The sequence below is a fragment of the Apis cerana genome, linkage group LG15, assembly GCF_029169275.1.
Source record: "Apis cerana isolate GH-2021 linkage group LG15, AcerK_1.0, whole genome shotgun sequence".
Classification (NCBI taxonomy): Eukaryota; Metazoa; Arthropoda; class Insecta; order Hymenoptera; family Apidae; genus Apis; species Apis cerana.
In genome coordinates this window covers 5,985,619-6,007,189 of record NC_083866.1, presented here as the reverse complement: position 1 = coordinate 6,007,189, position 21,571 = coordinate 5,985,619, and the positions used below count along the sequence as shown (strand labels likewise).

The 21,571-nt window shown below is 21.8% G+C and overlaps 4 protein-coding genes across 8 annotated transcripts; 1 reads left to right on the top strand and 3 right to left on the bottom strand.

Annotated features, from left to right (window-relative positions):
* Window positions 1-1,587: 1,587 nt before the first annotated feature.
* LOC107996315 (beta-TrCP) lies at window positions 1,588-8,680 on the bottom strand. 2 transcript variants are annotated; one of them, XM_017054296.3, is made up of 9 exons: window positions 8,470-8,680; window positions 4,232-4,466; window positions 3,961-4,147; window positions 3,448-3,904; window positions 2,998-3,371; window positions 2,853-2,931; window positions 2,593-2,776; window positions 2,475-2,522; window positions 1,588-2,322 (listed from the first exon to the last, which is right to left on the bottom strand). In XM_017054296.3, exons 1-8 carry the CDS (start codon window positions 8,521-8,523, stop codon window positions 2,512-2,514), a joined length of 1,581 nt encoding a protein of 526 aa, XP_016909785.1. In that variant the 5' UTR covers window positions 8,524-8,680; the 3' UTR covers window positions 1,588-2,322; window positions 2,475-2,511. The 2 variants fall into 2 exon arrangements, with proteins under 2 accessions (XP_016909785.1, XP_016909786.1); XM_017054297.3 differs by having other exon boundaries at window positions 2,626-2,776.
* A 384-nt stretch (window positions 8,681-9,064) lies between these two features.
* LOC107996316 (phospholipid phosphatase 5) lies at window positions 9,065-10,789 on the bottom strand. 2 transcript variants are annotated; one of them, XM_017054299.3, is made up of 6 exons: window positions 10,373-10,789; window positions 10,181-10,286; window positions 9,970-10,117; window positions 9,766-9,894; window positions 9,514-9,681; window positions 9,065-9,442 (listed from the first exon to the last, which is right to left on the bottom strand). In XM_017054299.3, the coding sequence occupies exons 1-6, from the start codon at window positions 10,453-10,455 to the stop codon at window positions 9,279-9,281; spliced, it is 798 nt and encodes a 265-aa protein (XP_016909788.1). In that variant the 5' UTR covers window positions 10,456-10,789; the 3' UTR covers window positions 9,065-9,278. The 2 variants fall into 2 exon arrangements, with proteins under 2 accessions (XP_016909788.1, XP_016909787.1); XM_017054298.3 differs by having other exon boundaries at window positions 9,065-9,430.
* Window positions 10,790-11,398: 609 nt separating this feature from the next.
* LOC107996314 (KAT8 regulatory NSL complex subunit 3) lies at window positions 11,399-18,839 on the top strand. Of its 3 annotated transcripts, XM_062085763.1 has the most exons (10): window positions 11,593-11,630; window positions 11,799-11,900; window positions 12,233-12,593; window positions 12,669-13,254; window positions 13,346-13,627; window positions 13,699-14,391; window positions 14,453-14,816; window positions 14,893-15,084; window positions 15,519-15,599; window positions 16,791-18,839. In XM_062085763.1, the coding sequence occupies exons 3-10, from the start codon at window positions 12,340-12,342 to the stop codon at window positions 17,897-17,899; spliced, it is 3,561 nt and encodes a 1,186-aa protein (XP_061941747.1). In that variant the 5' UTR covers window positions 11,593-11,630; window positions 11,799-11,900; window positions 12,233-12,339; the 3' UTR covers window positions 17,900-18,839. The 3 variants fall into 3 exon arrangements, with proteins under 3 accessions (XP_016909783.1, XP_061941748.1, XP_061941747.1); XM_017054294.3 differs by having other exon boundaries at window positions 11,399-11,900; XM_062085764.1 differs by lacking the exon at window positions 15,519-15,599 and having other exon boundaries at window positions 11,563-11,630.
* On the bottom strand, window positions 18,037-21,569 carry LOC107996258 (nucleolar complex protein 3 homolog). Its single transcript, XM_017054222.3, has 10 exons — window positions 21,362-21,569; window positions 20,953-21,218; window positions 20,604-20,859; window positions 20,227-20,518; window positions 19,826-20,160; window positions 19,370-19,740; window positions 19,133-19,297; window positions 18,686-19,043; window positions 18,507-18,604; window positions 18,037-18,414 (listed from the first exon to the last, which is right to left on the bottom strand). Exons 1-10 carry the CDS (start codon window positions 21,365-21,367, stop codon window positions 18,207-18,209), a joined length of 2,355 nt encoding a protein of 784 aa, XP_016909711.2. The 5' UTR covers window positions 21,368-21,569; the 3' UTR covers window positions 18,037-18,206.
* Between the last annotated feature and the right edge of the window lie 2 nt (window positions 21,570-21,571).

Below are 21,571 nucleotides of genomic sequence, written 5' to 3'. Positions count from 1 at the left end.
TAAAAGCTTTAATATTTTAATAAAAAATAATATTTTAAAATAAGTTTTTTATATTTTAAATATAATTTGATTTTATAAAGAATTAAATTTAAGGGATAGTGAGATGGATACTATTTTGCATTAAAATCGCATTTTCTTATATAGATATTGTATTTCAAGTATAGCTTTTGCACAGCCTTCATATTATTTTTATGTAATTAATTCATACATGAACTTTTATGTTAATATTAACAATAAACATCACAATATTTTCTTAAAGATAGTTTTATCAAATCATTATTCTAGATAAATTCAAATTATGATCAAAACTAAATTAATATTTTAAAAACATTCTCATTATTGTTATATTACAAATTGTTATTGAAGAAATAAATTTTTTATAATAAAAATTTTATATATTTAATTAAACATTTTAAGACCCCAATCTAAATAAAAATATATATATATGTATATAAGTTTACATTCCAAAATGGAATATAAGAAATAGCAATATATATATAATTTTACTATCTATGTATACATGTATTTAGATAATTGTATAATAAAGTATGTGCTTACAAAGATTACCTGTCTGTTATGCTATTTTCTCTATTATGTTATTTTTTCATTAAACTATTTTAAGAATTCGAAACATGCTGTCTACTACAAAAGTAATGTTTGCACTGGAATCTCATATGTACATACCACAAAGATATAGAAAATTTTTCATGCTATTATTCTAGCTTAAAAATCACAATTCTTTGTACCTGATTTAACTACATACAGTTCATAATTTTGCATCATTTTTTTACTTTTAAAAAGTTATATAATATTTGAAATAATATAATGTACAAGTACTATTTAATAATACTATCTGTTAGTTATGTAATTCAAAAATGAAGTAAATATATGAATAACTTCATATATTTTATCCGTGATATTATATTAATTCTTTTTTTTTCAATAAATTTTTAACACATATTCGCAATTAAATTTTCATGCAAAATCTATTTTGTATAAAATTTAAAATATATGTATTGAAATTAATTAAAGATATTATATGTATATGCGCGCGACTTGCGCGTGCATGTATATATTCATAAATTTGGTTTTGAATTTTTTGATGTGATTAAAATTCAAATCATCATTATTATATTTACCGAAATATATATGAATATATATTTATATATATTATTATTTTATAATAATTTTAAGATATTATTCTATTATTCAGTTATGTTATTCTATTGTTCAGTACATCAATATGTAAACATATATTTTTGTATTATTATTATCATAGGAATAAAATCTTTAATAGCATTTATAAAATCTCAAAAATGACAAGTATATTTTAACTCATATAATATTGTTCAGAACACAATTACGATTTATAATTGAAAAAATATGACTATTAACTAACTTAAACAAAAGTTGAAACATATGATCTATACGAGATCATTAGTCAAAATATTATAATTCCTTCATAGCAACTAGAATTATTTCAGAATTATTATATTGCTTTTTATGAATTAATATTTACATTTCAATATCATGAAACTTTATATTTTAAATGCAAATGGTATTTTATCAATGACTGTGCAGAGATTATTAGTTTTCCATTTACTTTTTAATATATAATATAAATTTCATAAAATTAATGTTCATGGAAATTACTATGTTCTCCATTAATGACTGTACATCTATAATGCTAGATATGGATATAATTATTTCACATTAGCTAGATTTAGAAGATAATGAAATATGATAATTATAATAATCCTTCCACATATCAAGATTTGAACGTCCACATTCACACCAGATAAGTACTCCATCAAATGACATTTTACAATCTCTTTACTATAAATTAATTACATTAAAAAAAAAATATCATTAATTTACTATAATACAGCTAACATCTTATTAAGTGTATCCAGCCTAAAAACATTTTCATTTTCTTTACGTATTGTAAGTCTTTTTTTCATAGTAGTAGGAAAATGGTCAACTTCTATCATGTCATAGAGCGTAGAAGAATTCCAAATATGGCCAAAGCAAACAATTGTTTACATCCATGGGATGTATTTATGTGATTTTAATTATATTGTTCGTTACTAAACGCAGTGCGTCAAGCGCATATAAATTAATTCGCAGTTTTGTGTGTCACTTCATATATATCCTATTTTAGAGAATTACTTTTGCTTTTCACAGCAAATAATAAACAAAAGTCAATGACCGTGTCTTTTTGAGATTCTGTTTCATTTTAAGCGCTGTTCACACTGGACACTGATTCTTCATTTGCTGCGTACACTATCGTGAACACATTGAACTCACTCACTAATCACTTGTCTGAAACAAATATATGAATCTAACATATTTCTATAAATTATAATAAAAATCAAGAAACATTTTATAATTATTAAAAAGAAACAAACATAAATTCATAAATATAGAGACATATTCATTTATATCTTCTATTTAAACTTATATTCTATACTTACAATTATATCACAATGAAGAAATATTCATAGGGATGCGTCACTCGAATGCTATAAATAAAATTCATATTGTTAAAAAATAACAAGTACGTAGAATAAAAGTCTTTCTTATCGTACTTACGAGATGGAGATCTAGTATCGGATTGATTCACACCTGATGCATTTATTGTTGCAGGTCCACAAGATACAGATCCATTTGATGGATTAAAATTCAGAAAATCCCAAATTAATATTGTATCGTCATGTGATGACGATACTATCTGGAATTCATCGAACTGAAGTCGAAATACACGACCTGTATGTTCCTATATTATAAATATATAACATCATTATGAAAATAATTTTATATAATAATAAAATAAAATGTATAAAATATTTTACCACTAATGTACGTATACAAAGCGAGTTAGTTAAAGCACGTGGATCTAATGCTGCCACCAAATCCCATACTTTAATTTTTCTGTAACATAAAAAATATATATATATATAATATAAACTAAAACATAAAAATATTTTTTGTATTTACCCATCATAAGCTCCACTGACTATGTGCTTGCTATCAAATCTAATACATCTGACCAATTCATCATGTCCTTCTAAAACGCGCAAGCACGCACCACATTCAATATCCCATAATCTGATCGTGTTATCACTGCTACCACTAACTACTAAACAGTCCTTATATTGCAAACACGCTATACCCCGTTTATGTCCATTTAATGTTCGCACAAATTCGCAAGTAGATGTTTTCCATACTTTAATAGTCCTATCACCACTAGCAGAAACAATATATTTTTCATCAAAATCAACAACATTCACTGCTGCCCTGTGACCCACTAATACTCTTCTTAATGCAATTTCCGTCTGTGATGTCATATCCCATACAGCAATTGAACGATCCTAAATACAATGAAGAAATAATATTTTTTCAGTAATACATAAATAGAATATATTAAAATATAAAAAATTTATTGACCTTTGAACAAGTGACCATCATGCCATTATTAAATCTAAGATGTAAAACTGCTTCACAATGATGTATTAATGTATTAACCATTTCTCCTGTATTAGCATCCCAAACTCTTACAGTGCTATCAGAAGAACCAGATATTATTGCTTTGTCATCGTACTGTAAACATAAGACAGAACCAGTGTGTCCTGTTAAGACCTTAATGCATTGTAATGTACTTCTGTCCCATATTTTAATAGTATTATCTCTAAGACCAGAGACAATTTTTTGGTCATCATATTGCAAACAGTAAACACCTTTAGAATTTTCACTTCTACAATTTATTCTTTGAAGATTAAATCTTCCCATTCTCCAATTACTATCTATACTATCAATATCTTTAACTATTTTGGGATAAAGAGATCTGTAGAAATTATGATTTGGATGACTTTCTCCTGGTCTTGGTTTAAATAAATATTGAATCCTAAAAAGATAATAAATTAGTATATAAATAAAATTTCATAAAATATATTAACTAACCATCCTCTCCTTTCTGCAAGACCTCTCCATATTGAATCAGTTCGAACTTTACATTCAATTAATTTTTTCCAAAGCATTCCTTCACTAATTACTCTATGCCATTCTTTACATACTAATTCAGCAGCAATTAATGAATCAGCATCAAGATAAGAAAGAATACTTTCTGCTACATGATCTAATCCTTTTTCTGATAACAAAAATATATATATTTTTATAAAAGATTTAATATATTTCAATATTTAATTAAAAATAATTTAATAAAAATACTTACTTGGCAATAAAGAAATAAAATCTCTTTGCAACATTGGTTTCAAATATGCATTGATGTGCCCATGCTGATAATGACACATTCTTGTTAATAATTGTTCAACAAAATTAACTTGTTCTGGTTCACTCCACTTCTCAAAAAGCTTCATACAAGTTTCTTTTTCTTGTCTATATTGTGCTGAAACTCCAGATGGCAATTCTTTCTTGCGAGTAGGATCATAAAGTATTGTTATTGGATACTGCAAAAACATTATAAAAATTACAATTAATATATGCAACTAATACAATAAAAATATTTTTTTATATCAATATAATACATTAAGAAATAATTGCAATTTAATTAAAAAATAATAATATAAATATAAAAATATATATACCTTGATGAATTATTACAAATATCACATATATTTGAAGGTACATATAGGAATATATATACATATATTTTTTATAATATCTATATTTTAAAATGTAATACATATTATAACAGTATTTATACTGTTTACAAATATTATTTACAAATATTATATAAAATATATTTAAATGATATGTAACTTAAAATAGAATGTGGTAGACTTAACTTCGAATAGATCATATTTTTTTTAAAATATTAAATGTTCATAGAAATTGAAATTTAAAAATGTAATTTATTATTTTCAATTACAATATTTTCTATAGATATAAGATATCTCTTATCAACAATAAATTATCAAAATTGTGTATAAAATGTAATGATTAAATATATAATATAATCAATCATTAGAGAAAAAAAAAAAAAGAAGAAAAAATGACTTATTATTTTAAAATTTGTTATATATAAGTCAAATTTTATTAGCCAAATGATTTGTAAAAAGAAAATTCCATTGACGGGTCGTCGTCTACACTAATCTAATATTTTGTTTGACCTACTTATTAACGCTTATTACTTTTGTAAGCGAACACTTATAATAAACGCATAATTTTATTAAATGTTTTGTAATAAAAATTAAATATTTAAAATTAAAAATCCAAATGTTACATCAATATTTTAATTCATTAATCATATCGTTATTGATTAAAAAATTTTTTTTAACGATAGAAATAAATCTATCAACAAATCTTTTCTTAATATATATACGAAATAATATACGAAACACCTGAAATATGTTGTGTATATGTACATTAGGCATATAATGATTCTTCGATTTAAAATATCATGATCACTCGACTGTAAAAGGTGGCATAGCAACATTGAGAGTCCTAGTGATCCAGGAGTACACCTCGATCATCTGAAAATGTTTCTCTACAGTATTCCCAGTATAACGGGATCGCGAACTCGTGTCGAATCTATGCTCTTTATATTTCTCTTTGTCTTCGTATCTCTTACGTCCTCTTTTTTATTTAATAAAAAATAAAAAGAATAATTTCATTTTAAATTTTCATAGAAAAATAATATTTATATTTATAAAATATTTTGATAATTATTATTTTTTAATTTAAGATAATGTAATTGTTTATAAAAAAATGTTGATAAAAATAAATATTAATTATTATTTCTTTTAAATATCTATCGATATTATCGATAATATTTGCACGTAAAATACATAAAAAAAAACAAAGGAAAGATAATAAAAGAAAGAGTTGTAATAAAAAAATAATTCATAATATTTATTGATAAATATCACAAAAATATTAAAATCGATGCATGATATATGTATATTCACAAATATAAAAATCTAATTTAAAAAATGTTATTAAATATGAAATTAAAAGATGTTTTTAAATAAGAAAATATAAAATTTATAAACAGAATATATAGAAAAAAAACGCAAAAAATATATTTCGAACAAAAACGTATATTTAACAAAAATATATTTAACAAAAACGTATTTAAAATATGAAAACCATGGATATATGTCAAAATTGTCTATTCTCAACTATAAATACCTATAATATTAATTTTAAAACATTTATTTTTCTAAATATAGAAAGAAAAAAATTAATTTGGAAATTCCAAAAATATATAGAAAAATTTATATATATCATAATGATTTATACATATAATAATGTTTTATAAAATGATCATAAATTTTTTAATTATGATATCCATATTGTTATTTTCAACTATTAGTCATATTTTTTATTATATAAATTCAATTTATGATAAAATATAATAAATTAATATAAAAAATTAAAAAATATGTATAATAATGTAACAAAAAAGAAAAATGAAAAGAACTATGAATTAAATAAAGGAATAATATTTTTTGACAAGTCATAGTACATCTTGACAAAACAATTCAAAGTTTATTTATTTTAACTAACGACATAATATTTGATGAAAATATATTTTAATAATCTAAATATAATATTCACAAACAGAACATTAATGATAATACAATGATGAAAATGATAATACAAATATATTCATAGTATATTCTTTATATATATAGATATATTCTTTCAATCAAAATTCAATATTATTTTAAGTTACGCAAGGATATAAAACATAAAAAAAATTATATTCATTTTTTATTCATTTCAAATTTCTATACTTGAACGAAAAAAAAATGTATTAATAGAAATAATATTATTTAAATTTACAAAATTTTCTGATATAAAAATTGCAATTTATTCTTTTCTTTCTTGCAACACTTCGAAATACAGATATTATAATTTAATTTTAACGATGCATACATAGATAATTCATTTACATTAACAATACAATATATATGTAGATCGTGGAATTTATTATTCATTTATATATTTTAATCATTTTAAAAATATATTTTATTCTTATAAACATTAATTATTTTATAAATATAATTAAATATATAATTAAAATTAAATATATAAATAATTAATATATATTAATATAAATAATTTTATATAAATATATAAAATAAATATATAATTAATTTATTTATTATTAAATATTAATTTATCAATCAAAATTATGTCGTATTTTTTTTAATTAAAAAAAAAACAAATGTATTATTTTCTATTGAAAATAAAAATGTACTTAAAAAAAATTTTCAAAATATATATCTGAAAATTTTTGATTTATATCCAATTATATATATATAAATCAATATCATTATTAAATTAAACGTCAATGGTAGATAAGAATTTTAATTTTTAATTGTTTTAAATTCGTATAAAAAAATAAAAAGTTGGAAAATTAAATTATAAATTTTTTTCGATTATTTATTATTATTATAAGTACAATATTTCATAGTTTAATAATATTAGAAATGTGAAAGAAGTGCTAAAAAAAAGTAGAAAATCATAAAAGAAAAAAGACAAGAGAGAAAAAGTTAAGCTAAAACATTGATTATATAGTAAGTTCTCAGTCTGTCAAGATAAAAGATAACCTATGTTTAATCAATTCTTTGTTCTAACAACGAAAACAATCATATTCAATCAAATTATATTAGTATTATTTAAATATTAATTAAATAATAATTTTTAAATAAAAAATATATTTGTAGTTTGTATAGTACATCAATTTTACAAAAACATGATAAAAATGAAAAATCTTAATAAATAAGTTAATTTTAATAAATAATGGAATTTATTAATATTATAATTTAATAGCACTTTAAAAAAGAAATCAATTTTAAGTATTTTTATTTCGTTAAAAAAAATTAAGAAAATAAAAAATATATAGAAAAAAATATCTAAATGGATATATTAATTATATATTTGTAAATTACATATAAAATATAAATATTATATTTTATTTATAATAAAAAATTAATTCCAATCACTTGATGACATGAATATTAAGAATAATTTACATTTTATTCTTAAAAATATACATATTTATTTTAAAAATATATATATTATTAATATACATACATTTTTTATAATTTTAATCAAAGTAAAATATTTTGTATATTTTACAAATAATATAATATATAATAGAACTATTTTAATTAAATTCAGTAAAAAAGAATTAAAAGTAATTTTAATTTTCATAAAAATAATAAATTGTTGATAACTGTCATTATCAAATGCACGTAAATAACTTGATATGAAAAACTAAAAGAAATGACCACAATCATAAATAACAGTATACAATCGCATTCTATAACCTCTTACACACAGGACATTCTGACTAATAGCTTTCATTAAAAAGTGCTTATAATAGAAATTTTTATAAAAAATAACGGTCGATCACAAAAATTAGTAAATTTCTCCATCATAAGGAGACATAAGATGGCGGTAGGTTTCGGATCAAAAATACTAATATAAGTTGCGTACCTGAAGATTCGTATTTGTATCTTCGATAATCTCATCCGTTTCCATGTTCATCATTTTCACACAAAACTGACACAATATCGTTGATTCAAATAATGTAAATAGATTTATTTGGTGGAAAGTTCTAGTAAAAGGATAAAACACAGTTTGAACACTAGCGTTTGATTATTCAACACGACTGACGACGCTCATGAGTCCTCGCCATGTACAGGAAGTTGAGACAACATTTCACCAACACAACAGCTCGTAAATAACTATGTCACTTACAGAATCAAGAAATCTAAATGTGTGTGTGCGTGTATAATACAACTCTTAATTCATATGGAAAAATGTACTAATCTTATATGTGAACAATATTCAAAATATAATTAATTTTCTTTAGAAATATACGAGATATCTGAATGAATTCCAAAATTTATAAAAATATGCACACGATTAACCGCCAAGATAAAAAGCTTATGAGAAGCACTAACACTATCAAGTTCACAACTGCTTCTGTTTGACTGAATCAACTTGGTGGCGCATCAAACATGAAATTTCCAAGATGGCGCATATGCGCAAAATATTCCGCGCATGTTTCAAACATAATTTCAAGTAATTTTATTTATTAAAAGTATTTTTTATTAAATACATTAGTACGTTTATTTATATTTACATTTATTTATCTATTCATAAAAACGTATATATTTATATATTTGTTACATTTACAAATAATGTATAAAAAAAAATAATGTAAAATAAAAGTATGTAAGTATATAAAAGAATTTTTATATTTTAAATTATTTTAATCATGTATTTTAATCCTTTTTTTATTAAATCCATTTGATTTGTTCATTTTTATTTCTTGTATTTTCCAACTGAATTTGATTAAGAGCAGCATATGGTTTATGACATACCTGTGAATCTAATGGTGGATAATAGTATCTATAACACATATATGCCAAAAAGTATCCTATTACCGAACCTACAACCACATCTAACATTTTGGGCATATTAAAATATTTATTTGTTAATTAAAATATAATAAATAAACATTTATTCGCTTACCTTGCCAATGATGATGATAATCAAAAGTTCTACTCAATGCAATTAAAAAAGCAATACAAATTGGTAACACAAATGCAAATAATTTCCATAACTGTCCTTTGCCTAGACTAAATGTATGTAGTTTACCAGCTATATATAATGCAATAAAACCAAAGCTTGTAAATGCAACTAAAAAATAAATATATATGTATTAATATGTATGTATAATATAATTCAAATATTTTTAAAAAAATATTTCATTTTTTAACATACATGAAGAATGACCACTTGGGAATGATTTTTTTCCATCTTTTATAACAATTGGATTTCCATTACATTTGAAGTCTGGATTTGTCTGTCCATCAGGAAAACATCTCCAAAAAAAATCTGGCCGAGGACGACCTATCAAAAAATAAATTATTATAACAATATTATATAATAATATTTTTAAAACCATTAATATTTTAAAATTCTTACCAACAATAAGTTTTATAATATCTGTAATAACACCATTAAATCCTAATGCTAAAGTGACAGCTAATACTGCTTGATAAATGTCAGTTTTATCTTTGTAGACCAGAAAAACACAAAAAATTACTATAATAGGCATTATGAAAACTAAAGGCTAAAAATAAATATACAAATTAATTTTATACATAAGATTTAATCATAATTTAATATACAGTACCCATAATATAGTAGTTGGAACATAAGATTCTGTTCTTGGTTTTTTATATAACCATAATTCATCTTCATGAATTATTCTAGTAAATGGTTCTGCTTTTTCTAATTCACTGTAAATATAAAAAATAATAAATTTATATATAAAAAATAAAGATAAAGATTTATTTTATTTGTAAGCTAGTTAAACAAAACTTACATAAATAATCCCACTAAAACAATTCGTAATAATATATCAAATAAATATCCTACTAAAAAATCTTTACCATATATAATACTCATTATGAATATGAAATTTGAAATATTATAAATATTATAGAAGTACGTATAATAAATATGTTTTATTGAAAAATTTATATAAGTAATTTCACTAAGATAATTCGTAATAACATGTCAAACAAATATTTTGTTAAGAAATCTGTATCATATATAATATTCATTATGAATTTGAAGTACAAATATTATAAAAGTACATATAACAAATATGTTGGAACTAAAAAAAGTTCAGATCCTACAGGGATATGAGAAATATTTCTTTCCATCACTTATTGCCACAATCTATGTGATCTTATTTGTAAATGACATTTTCAACCAATATGAGTACTTATTTTTATGAATATTGAAATCAACCAATCAGATTCGCATTCCGATTTGGCTAACTTGCCAACAATAATATATAATATAAACATATGATTTGAAATTATACAACTCAAATGATTCATTACAAATATATAATTATATATTTATATAACATTAGTAATTAAAGATTTTTTTATTATTTAAAAAATTTTCATTTTTTATTTATTATAAAAATTATAAGAAATATATTAATTATTTTTTTATTAAATTTTTTAATTCATTAAAATATTTTTTTTTAAATATAAACATTAATTATTTATAAATCTTTCTAATAAAAAATTATAATTGGCAATATTAAATTTATACTTTAAATATATATTTATTAAAAATATATTCAAACATTATATATATAAAAAAATATTTGAACATATAGAAAGTTCAAATATTTTAACAGAAAACATTACATTTAATTACTAATTTTTTGATTGAATATTAAATTTAATATTAGTATTCAAAGTACTAATATTATAATATTATTTTTTATATTAATTTTTATTTTATAATAATAATTAAAATTTAGTTAATGTTGATATAATTAATAATAATAATATAGTAAATGTTTATTGAAAATTGGACTTTACTATAAAATATTTCAAAAATCGAAAGCTCAAATATAGAATAATATAAATGAATATTATTTTATTTATGATCTATTTTTACAATTGTTATTAATTTAAACAACTTATTAAAAAAAAACTTAAAGCGTAAAATTTAATTTAATTCTTTAATTGCAAATTGATTGGTTAACGTATCATAAGTGTCAGTAGACATTTATCGTTCTAAATATTATGCACTATATAAATTGGAATTCTATCTATGTATCTACCTTTCTTTTTATTAATTTTATTTTTATTTTTTGCATTTTAAATTAATAAAATCAATGTATAATAATTATCTCTCTATTACTAATAAAATTATTTTGAATTCGATATATTGATACTATATGCTTACGATGCTTTTACTTTATATGTGTTTTTATGTCTTAGATTATACTGCATTTTTTGTTTGAAGTAGCATTGCGTATTATTGTAAAATAATTAATGTTATGATGGTAAAACTTAAAATCTCTAATTTAATATACTGTGAAGGTTAGTTTCATGATAGAAATAGTTATTTAATATAATTTATTAATATAAATAATTATATATATATATATATGTATATATATATATATATATATAAATTTCGAAGATTTATGTACATGTATATACATAAATTTTCGAAAATTTAATTTTTATATGTATTATTCAGTCTTTTTCATTATTTATATATATTTAAAATTATATTTAAAAAGAAAATAAATAATTAACATATTATGATTACAATTAATTTATTAAGAAATATTTAAGAAATTAGATAATTAAAATATTGCGATTAATTTTATATAATATATAATTTTATATTAATTTTCATGATTCAGATTCAAGATATGAAGTAATAGTCATATGAGGAAGATTGTAAATGATATAGTATTTATTGCAAGAATCAATTATATTTATAAATATATTGAATATAAAAAACTTAACAATGTTAACATCAACATTAACAATGCCTTCTACATCGATAAATACATCTAGAGTACCAAGTCCTATTAGTGATACATTTGATGATAATCCTAGTAGATTAACTACATATTTACATCAACTTGCTGGATGTTATGAAACCGAAGTTAATGTGCTAGCAAAAGATCATTGTTATGCACGTCCATGGAATTGGAAACCAGAAAATGTTTATGTAAAACCAATAAAAAAATTATTTTTTCCAAAAAAAAATTTATCAATGTAAGAAATGAAAATAATAGAATTATAAATGTAATTATTAAACATAAAATGATATTATTACTTTTTATATATTAGGGAAAAAATTATTCAGGATGAAGAAATTAATATAGAAGAGGATAATAATGAATTATTAGTACCACCAATAGATTTTACTAGAGCTCGACATCAAATGGATGAATTACAAAGATTAGCAAATTTTGCTAGACCTGATGAAAATGAAGATTGGGAAGAGAAACTTGATAAAATTTTATGGACACCTGTTCAAAATCGAATATTTACTAAAGTTCTTAAAATATTAAATTCAGAAAGACTTGCAAGATTAGCTAAAGTAAATAATTCAATAGAACCAATTTATCGAAGAACATCAGTTGATACAGCTGCAAGAAGATTTCGGGAAACATTGGCATCTGCTGGTTGGGATTGGAGACTTGCACAATGGTTGCATAATTTATTGTTTGATCATCTTCCTCAAGAATATCTTGGTATTTATCTTGACATATTGCAAACTTTAAGATTAAAAATTCCTCAACTTATTGATAAAATGATTGCTGTACAACCAAATATTAATGCAAAAACGGGTTCCATAACATGGGAAACTCTTGGATCACTTCTTAAACGGACATGGGATCCTGTTACACCAAGTTTAAATAGCAATAGACTTGTAATTATTTTTTTTTATTAGATATATCAAACTGTATTTTATATGAATTTATTATAATATATATATATAAATATGATTGTTATTGTTATAGAAAAAATTACCAGGAAATCCAATTTTGATAATAGTTCCTTCTGGAGTAGGATCTAATATTTCCACTCGGCAACATAAATGGATTTCACAATTAGGAGCTTTAGGAATGGTTGTTACTGTCCATACACATTTAGGTTTATCAGCTAATAGAATGACTATGATGGTATGCATTGACCAATTAGTTCAAGCCACTAGAACTAAAATACAAGATATTAGAAGTGATTTTCCTGGTAGACCTATTATTCTTGTTGGTTTTAATACTGGTGCTGCTCTTGCATGTCAGGTATAACATTTATTTGTACATTTTAATATAATATGATAATAGATTCAATATGAAATTTTTAATATTTATAGGTAGCACAAATGGAACATGTAACTGCAGTTATTTGCCTTGGTTTTCCGTTTTTTACAGTTGAAGGAAAAAGAGGTACATCTGATGATACATTAATGGATATTCGATGTCCAATTATGTTTGTAATAGGACAAAATGCTACACTTGTAAGATCTGATGATTTAGAAGATCTCAGAGAAAAAATGATGGTTGAAACAAGTTTGATAGTAGTTGGAACTGCTGATGATCATTTAAGAATATCTACTGCAAAAAAGATATCAGAGGGTATTACACAAAATATGGTAGATAGATGTATCTTAGATGAAATTGGAGATTTTGTAGGAACTATTCTTTTGCAACCACATCCATTACCATTAAGATCAACATCATTGGCAAATTATGAAAATAAAAACAATAGAAAGGAACCACGAAAACGAAGAAATTCAACAAGTAGTTCTGTTGAAAGTAAACCAAATTCTCCTACTATAAAAAAGTCACGACCGAATACACCAATTTCTTCTGTTGTATCTATTGGACAAAATACACAATCAGCTACGATTTCCCGAATAGGAACATTTAGTACACAACAGAATATAATCGCAGTAGGTGGAATACATACAAATCATGCACAGACTGTAAAACGGAAACCTCGAGTTGTTAATAATCAAAAAAATCATTTCGTAGAGCATTTAATAACATCTAGACTTTCCGGACAAGTAAGTTTTTAATTTTAATTAAAGAAGAACATCCAAATATATATATATATATATTTTTCAGTCAAATTCGAATTCAGATAATGGTGGTATAACGTTAAACATTGGCTCATTGGCAAGTTTAGCACCAATTGGTCCAATACGATTAGCTCCAACATCGTCAGGTCAAACAATATCTACAACAATTAAAAATATTCCTAAATCTTCGATTGCATCAACTAAAGTGCCTAAAATTGTTTCAACGAATGTACAGTTACAAAACGTGTCAAAAATGAAAACTATTGTATCATCAAATAAAGGTTTTTCTAAAGTAATATCAAACAACTATAGGCATCTCAATATTCCTGACAAAAATGGAGATACAAAACTTGTTAATGTTTTAACAACATCGGGAAATCAAATTAGAGTTAATACCTTAACTGCTGCAGGTAAATTTTACATATTGTTTCATTATCATTATATATATATATATTTTATATAATGTGTATGTTTTTTCTTTTATAGCTATACATAGTAAACCTACGATTGGTACATCAAATGGAACTTTATCAAATATTTTACAAAATGGAAAAACTTCTCTTACACTTGCTACTAATTCATCATCTGCACGTGTATCTGCAGCTTCTAGTATTTTATTAACTCCAAATAATTCTGTGGCAACTAACATAACATCAACTACATCGACGATATCAAAAGGTAGAATATTATTATCTAATCAGTTATTAAATAACTTGCCTACATAATCTTTTTTTAATCTTTAATCAAATGTATATATTTTTTGCAAGTATAAAGATACGGATTCATAAAATGATTATAAAGTTGAATTATTGTTATTTTAAATAATATTTTAGATTATGAAATTTTTATAAGAAAAAATCTTTATCTAAAAAAATTTAAATTTTATTTTCTAAATTTCATAATAACTTTTGTATATATGTAGAAAAATTATACTGTAACATATATATTTGAAACATATTTAATAAATTCATATCTAAGAAAAAAAAAGTAAAAAATAAAAATAAAATTAAATTGTGAAATTTATCTCTTGACCTAAAAAAATTAAAATATAATATGAAAAGTATAAAAAGTTAAGAAAAATAAATATCTAAATATTTAGTATATATATTTAGTGAGTAAAGAGCACTGGAAGGAAGAATTCATGTCATCTATCGATACATTTATCAAATTTATATCATGCAAATTGATATTATGTAAGTTTTTTATTCTATATGCATAACATTAGTATTAGAATTTTTATCTAATATATTTATTAATAACATCATTTAATATTTCCTTAATTTATTAAAATAATTTTGAATTTTATATATTTTTATAATTTACTATTTTAATCTAAAAATACACATCTTCATAAGGATCATATTCATACATATTAAAAAATTATGCATAAAAACTTAATATAATAATATAATATAAAACAAAATAAATTTTTCATAAAATGTATCGATTTTAAGTACCATTCTCTTTATATTTTTGGAAATATATATATAAAAAAAAACAGGTGTTGATCTTAATTATATGTATATTTTTTATTATAAAATAATTAAAAGAATTTAATAATAATAGATCTTATTTTTTCTAGTCATAATATTTTTATTACGTTATTTGCATTTTTCTTTACAATGATATATTTATATACAGAAATATACAGAAAAGAAATTTCTTATATAGTATTTTTTTAATATAAAAATACTATAAGGATATTAAATGTATGTATCTTTGTTTAGCATGTGATGTAACATATGTCCAATTATAGAGAGCATGTATTTATATTATTTTTTTACAATTAATATAAGTTTATATTTAAAAGTATAAAGTAATATGTTGTAAATATATTACTACTATTTTTTATTTTATGTTAAATAAACATTTTTCCATGTAATTTGAATTTATTTGTCTCCTTGCCCTAAATCCTCTTAATGTAAATTGTATATATATGTATGTAATTATATAATTTGCAAAAAATTAATGATATTAAAATTTTTTTTATTTATAATTTAATATCTTTTTTATAATCTTTTTTTATGTAGCAAAATAATTTAAATATATTATATTACTGTATAATTTAAATGATTGTTTACATTTTAAACATATTTTTTAAAATAATAAAATTATGCTAATTATTATATTTGGTTATATAATTTATAATAATTTTAAAAAATATATATAAAAATTTAAAAATTAAAACTTAAAAATTTTTTACATTTAATAATTATGTTTAATATTTGCATGATCATAATTATTTTTAAAGATATTAGATTACATAATTCATATAAAAGAAAAATGTTTATCTTTAAATCATAACAATATAATGATGAAATTTTTTTTTATAAATATTTATTTATATTTTTAAAAATTGTTGAAATGTATATATATGTTTATAGTGATGGACGACATGGCAACATCCAGTAGTTCTTCGCATGTGATGCTCAGTTCTACTCATTCCTTGGATACATTCAAGATGTCACAATTACCCCGACAAGTAACAACTTGTAATAACTCTCATAATACATCATGTGGGAATATAATTATGGTTGAAAATTCTCTTAATGCTAAACCTACTTGTTCTTCAGTGATAGTACCATTAAGTAATCATAACTCAGGAACTATTTTACCGTTATCTAATAAACTAAAACTCACTCAAAAATCGACTAAAACAATGCCAAAGATTACAGTCAACACATCTAATTTACAAAGAATCCATAAACCTCAAACATTACAGAAGAATTCTCTTGTAAATGAGATTGATGATGAATTAGGAAATATATTAGATATACCAATAATCTTTGCAAAAGATGATGACAATTTAAATTCTATTGATAAAAATTCATCCTTATCTCAAACAATGCCTGTAGATATTCATGAAAAAAATACACCTAAATTGAATAGCAATACCAAAGTTGTTCTCATAAGTAACAAACAAGATAAATTGCAGCAAACAACTAATAAATTTGTGACACCTTCTACCCAAGCTATTATATGTCCTAATGTAGCTGTACAAAATTTAAATCATGTAATATTACAAACAAAGCCTCAAACTCCTACTTTATCCAAAACTAAAACTACAATTCCAATACAAACTCGTTCAAATCAACCTACTATTAAATATACTAAAATAATTCTTGCAAAAAGAAATTCTCAATCAGCTTATCAAAATGATAAAAATGAACAAGTAATTGTAACAAAGACAATTGATAAAATTAATGCACCTAAATTGTTAAATTTCGATAAAAATGAACATCGATATACACAAATTGCAACAAAACAAATAAAAAAGAACGAAAATAATATAATAGATGACGTATTAGAAATAGAAGATGCTATAAAAATGAATATTATAGAACGTAAACATATATCTCTACAAAGAGTTGATCTAGCATCACAAACAAATGATAATGTAAAAGAAAGTTTAACTGAAATAAAGATAAATGTATCTAAAGAAAATAATTCAGAATGTACTAAAATTGACGATATAATAAATTTGCAAATGTAAAATATTTCATCTCAACTAAAGGTATATCTGTATCAAAATGAAGCATATTGTACATGCAAATTATGATATGATAAAAATTAAATCATTATAGGGAAGATACAGTTATTAATTTTCTCGTTAAAACTCGTAAATCATAATAATTTTTTAATCTCTTTATTTAAAAATCTATCTATTTAGCAGAAAATAGCTTTATAAATTTCATATAATCTAAATTAACAAATTAATTATAAAAATTATTGTCATTATTTACAAATTACGCACAGTGTTATATTTTGTTTCATTCTTATAATTTGCATTATATGTAATCTTAACTATTACAAGCTTTATAAAAATCTATGTATCCATTTGCAAATAATTCAGTATTATTGATAGTATTAATATATTCTTTGAATTCACTATTCATGAAATGATAAGTTGTTACTGTTTTCTTGATACTTGTCTTTCTAGGAACTGGTACTGCTGGTTTAAATACAACACCAGTAGGATCAAATTCAATATGAAGCTCTTCTGGAGAACTGGAAGAAATAAAGAAATTTAAATCTTGTTACATACAATTGTGTGTTATATTTTAAATATTAAAAAAAGCTTCAATAAAATTTGAACTTACAGTTTAGCAATTTCTGAAGATAAACTGCCTTCACCTATTGATGGCACATTCCAAGCTATATTTTTTGCCATATTTTGTACAATACTGTGATAATGTCGCTAATAATAAAAAATATAAATACATTTGTCAATAATTATATTTAAATTTAACAAAATTACATAACTTTTATAAATATATACTTGTAAAGCTGCAAGTTCCCATAATGCTGAACAATGTGCATTGCAATACTCAGGTTCTTCTAGTTCTGCTTGATAAAAACCATCTCCTATGGTACAATCAGTATCTAACAAAATATCTAACTCTTTTCCAAGTTGTATATTTTGTTTTATAATACCAAGAATGCCTAATACTGCATTATGTTGTAATTGTAAAGTTAAAATAGCTATTCTTTTGATAAAAGCTATTAATCGTCTTTGAGTGATTCTTTTTCTTCTATGAATTAAAGTTTGAACTAAAATCTTTATAATAATTTCTGCCTCTGAATAAGTTTTACCACAATGAATGTTTAATAAATTTTTATATAAATGTGCATAAAACCTATTTAAAAATTATGTGTAATTAATTTAAGATTAATAATTAAATCTTAATTTTTTCATTTACAATATTTATTCTTGCTCAATACAAACCGATAAGGATCAAGATTTAATTGTAAACCTTGTCCTGATAATATTGTAAATATACATTGAATGCAATATAATTGATCTTTCAAACTTAAATTATTTTCTTCCATTAATTTATCTATGGTAGTTACTAAGTCCTGATAAAAATCTAAGTTTATGCAATGTGCAAATCTGTAATTATTCGATATTATTAAATATCTTATAATTTAATATATAATTTAATTTAATGAAAAATTATTATACTTTGCTAATCCTTCCAAACAAATGGATAAAATTTTACTATTTGGAGCCTGCTTTAAGATTCTAAAATAAATCGTAAATACTACATTTGTTATTTCAGCAAGTAATTTTTGTTTAGTTTGCTTATTTTCTTCTGCTTTAGTTTCTAGTAATTCTCTTTCTATTTGTTCAAGTTTTTTATTCTTCTTTCGTTCTTTTTTACTTAAGGCAAGAATTCTTTGTTTATAAGATATAAGTTTTTTTTGTTTAGTGTCTTCTTCTTTTTCTTTATCTAAATTTATATTTTTTATACGAAGAAATAAAAGTACTGATAGAACCTCAGAATGTACAGAATGAGCTTTTAATTTTATGTATTGATTTAATTTACGTACTATCTGTAGAATAGAATAGATTTAATAATTTATATAAAATGAATATAATCATTATATAAAATATAACCAAATATATTATGTTTCTTACTATAAGAGATAATTCAGCACGTTTGTCTTCTTTGAAAATCTGAGATAGGCATTTTAGGACTTTTTGTCTTATAAATTCATATTTATTATCTAACAATGGTATAAGAAAATTTGCTATATTAATAGAGTAATTAAAGTAAGGATGCATTATTAAAAGATCACACATGCATGTTACTGCAACTTTTCCTAATTCAATTTGTTGTTCTTTTATTTTTCGTGTATCTCCTTTCTTCTTTTTTAATATATTAATCATTTTTTCTAACTTCTGTAGATAATATTTATAATATCTCAATAATATAGTTTCATAATTTTGTAATGCAAGTGTTTCTTTTTTTACTAAAAAGAAAGGAAGCTTATAATTTGTAATAACTATAATAATTATATATTATTGTATCTACGTACATTTTACACCTTCTTGTGGAATTTGAAGAATTTGATAAGATGGCAATAGATCTTTAAAAACTTCCATTAAAGAAACAGTTGCCAATTTTCTTACAGTAATATATATCTCTGGATTAGTTTCTTCCATTAATTCTAATAATGCTTTAAAATTTTCACATTTTGTTTCTGGTGTTTCTAAAAGATTGCTAGATAATAATCCAATTTTTAAACGTTTAGATGTTAATATTTCTTTACGATATGCTAATAGTTCTATTATGGATATAGATTTTTTGTTTTCATCTTTATTTTTATTCTAAAACATTAGTTAATAAAAAATATTTATTTTTATATATATTCTAATAGTTAATATAGTTTCATAAAGTTTAATGAAGTCTTACATGTAAATTTGATTCTATTTCTATGTTATTTTCAGCATCATGTTCCTTTTCAGAAATGTTCTCATTATTTTCAATATCACTTTCTTGAATTAATCTCTTTTCTATAATTCCATTTTCTGTTTTTATAGGAAGTAACATACGAACTTTTTTTGAACCTTCTTGATCAATTACTTTTGATATATTATTTTCATATCTTTCCTCAATTGTTTGTTTCTTTTTGTTCTTGTTTTTATTATTTTTTTTATCATTAATTGCTCTATGTATAATATAAAATATATTTTATATATTACTAAATATTAATAATAATATATATTTTAAAATAAAACATTAACTATGATAATATTCATACTTATTTAGATGTATTTGTTTTAATAAATTATATGAGTTATTAGAAATAGCTTCTTGTAAGAAATCTAAATCTTCTTTCTCAACCATGTCTATAAGATCTTCATTATGATCACTTTCTTCTTCTTCTATAGATTCTGTATGTGAAAATATTTGTTTCTGGATTGGTTTTTTAACTAATTTATGTCTTCTTATCTTAAGTTTCCCTTGATGTGCAAGTTTTGTTCTTTTTTGATTACTTCTTTTAATTATACTAATTTTAAGTTTTTTCTATTTCATTAAAAAATTTAAATTAATAAAAGATATACATAATATTTTTTATATTTTAAAAGAGATTATATTATAAGACATATATATATATGTTAGGTTAACATTGTTATTATTTTCGAATAAAACAAATTATTATTACTTACTGCCATTTTTTGTTGTTTTAAATATTTTATTTAAATTAATCTAATATTTTTATTTAAGTTAATCTATTGATTTAAATAATTAAACTTTTTTTATTTTTTCACAAATAAAAGTTATTCCTATAAAATATATAATGTCGACACGTGTTTTTACATACATACAATACATGTCACATTAAATTGTATATATGGAAATATACATATATACATTAA

Coding starts and splice junctions, on each gene's coding strand:
- LOC107996258 (XM_017054222.3), bottom strand. Junction 19,044..19,132: donor TTAAATCTTGATCCTTATCG/GTTTGTATTGAG, acceptor ATTTTTAAATAG/GTTTTATGCACATTTATATA. Junction 18,415..18,506: donor TCTTCAGAAATTGCTAAACT/GTAAGTTCAAAT, acceptor TATTTCTTCCAG/TTCTCCAGAAGAGCTTCATA.
- LOC107996315 (XM_017054296.3), bottom strand. CDS start 8,523: ATGATGAACATGGAAACGGATGAGATTATCGAAGATACAAATACGAAT. Junction 3,905..3,960: donor CTTGCAGAAAGGAGAGGATG/GTTAGTTAATAT, acceptor TTATCTTTTTAG/GATTCAATATTTATTTAAAC. Junction 2,777..2,852: donor TTTGTATACGTACATTAGTG/GTAAAATATTTT, acceptor TTTATAATATAG/GAACATACAGGTCGTGTATT.
- LOC107996316 (XM_017054299.3), bottom strand. CDS start 10,455: ATGAGTATTATATATGGTAAAGATTTTTTAGTAGGATATTTATTTGAT. Junction 9,895..9,969: donor TATTATAAAACTTATTGTTG/GTAAGAATTTTA, acceptor ATTTTTTGATAG/GTCGTCCTCGGCCAGATTTT. Junction 9,682..9,765: donor CCCAAGTGGTCATTCTTCAT/GTATGTTAAAAA, acceptor TTTATTTTTTAG/TTGCATTTACAAGCTTTGGT.
- LOC107996314 (XM_017054294.3), top strand. CDS start 12,340: ATGTTAACATCAACATTAACAATGCCTTCTACATCGATAAATACATCT. Junction 14,392..14,452: donor CATCTAGACTTTCCGGACAA/GTAAGTTTTTAA, acceptor TATATTTTTCAG/TCAAATTCGAATTCAGATAA. Junction 14,817..14,892: donor TAATACCTTAACTGCTGCAG/GTAAATTTTACA, acceptor TTTCTTTTATAG/CTATACATAGTAAACCTACG.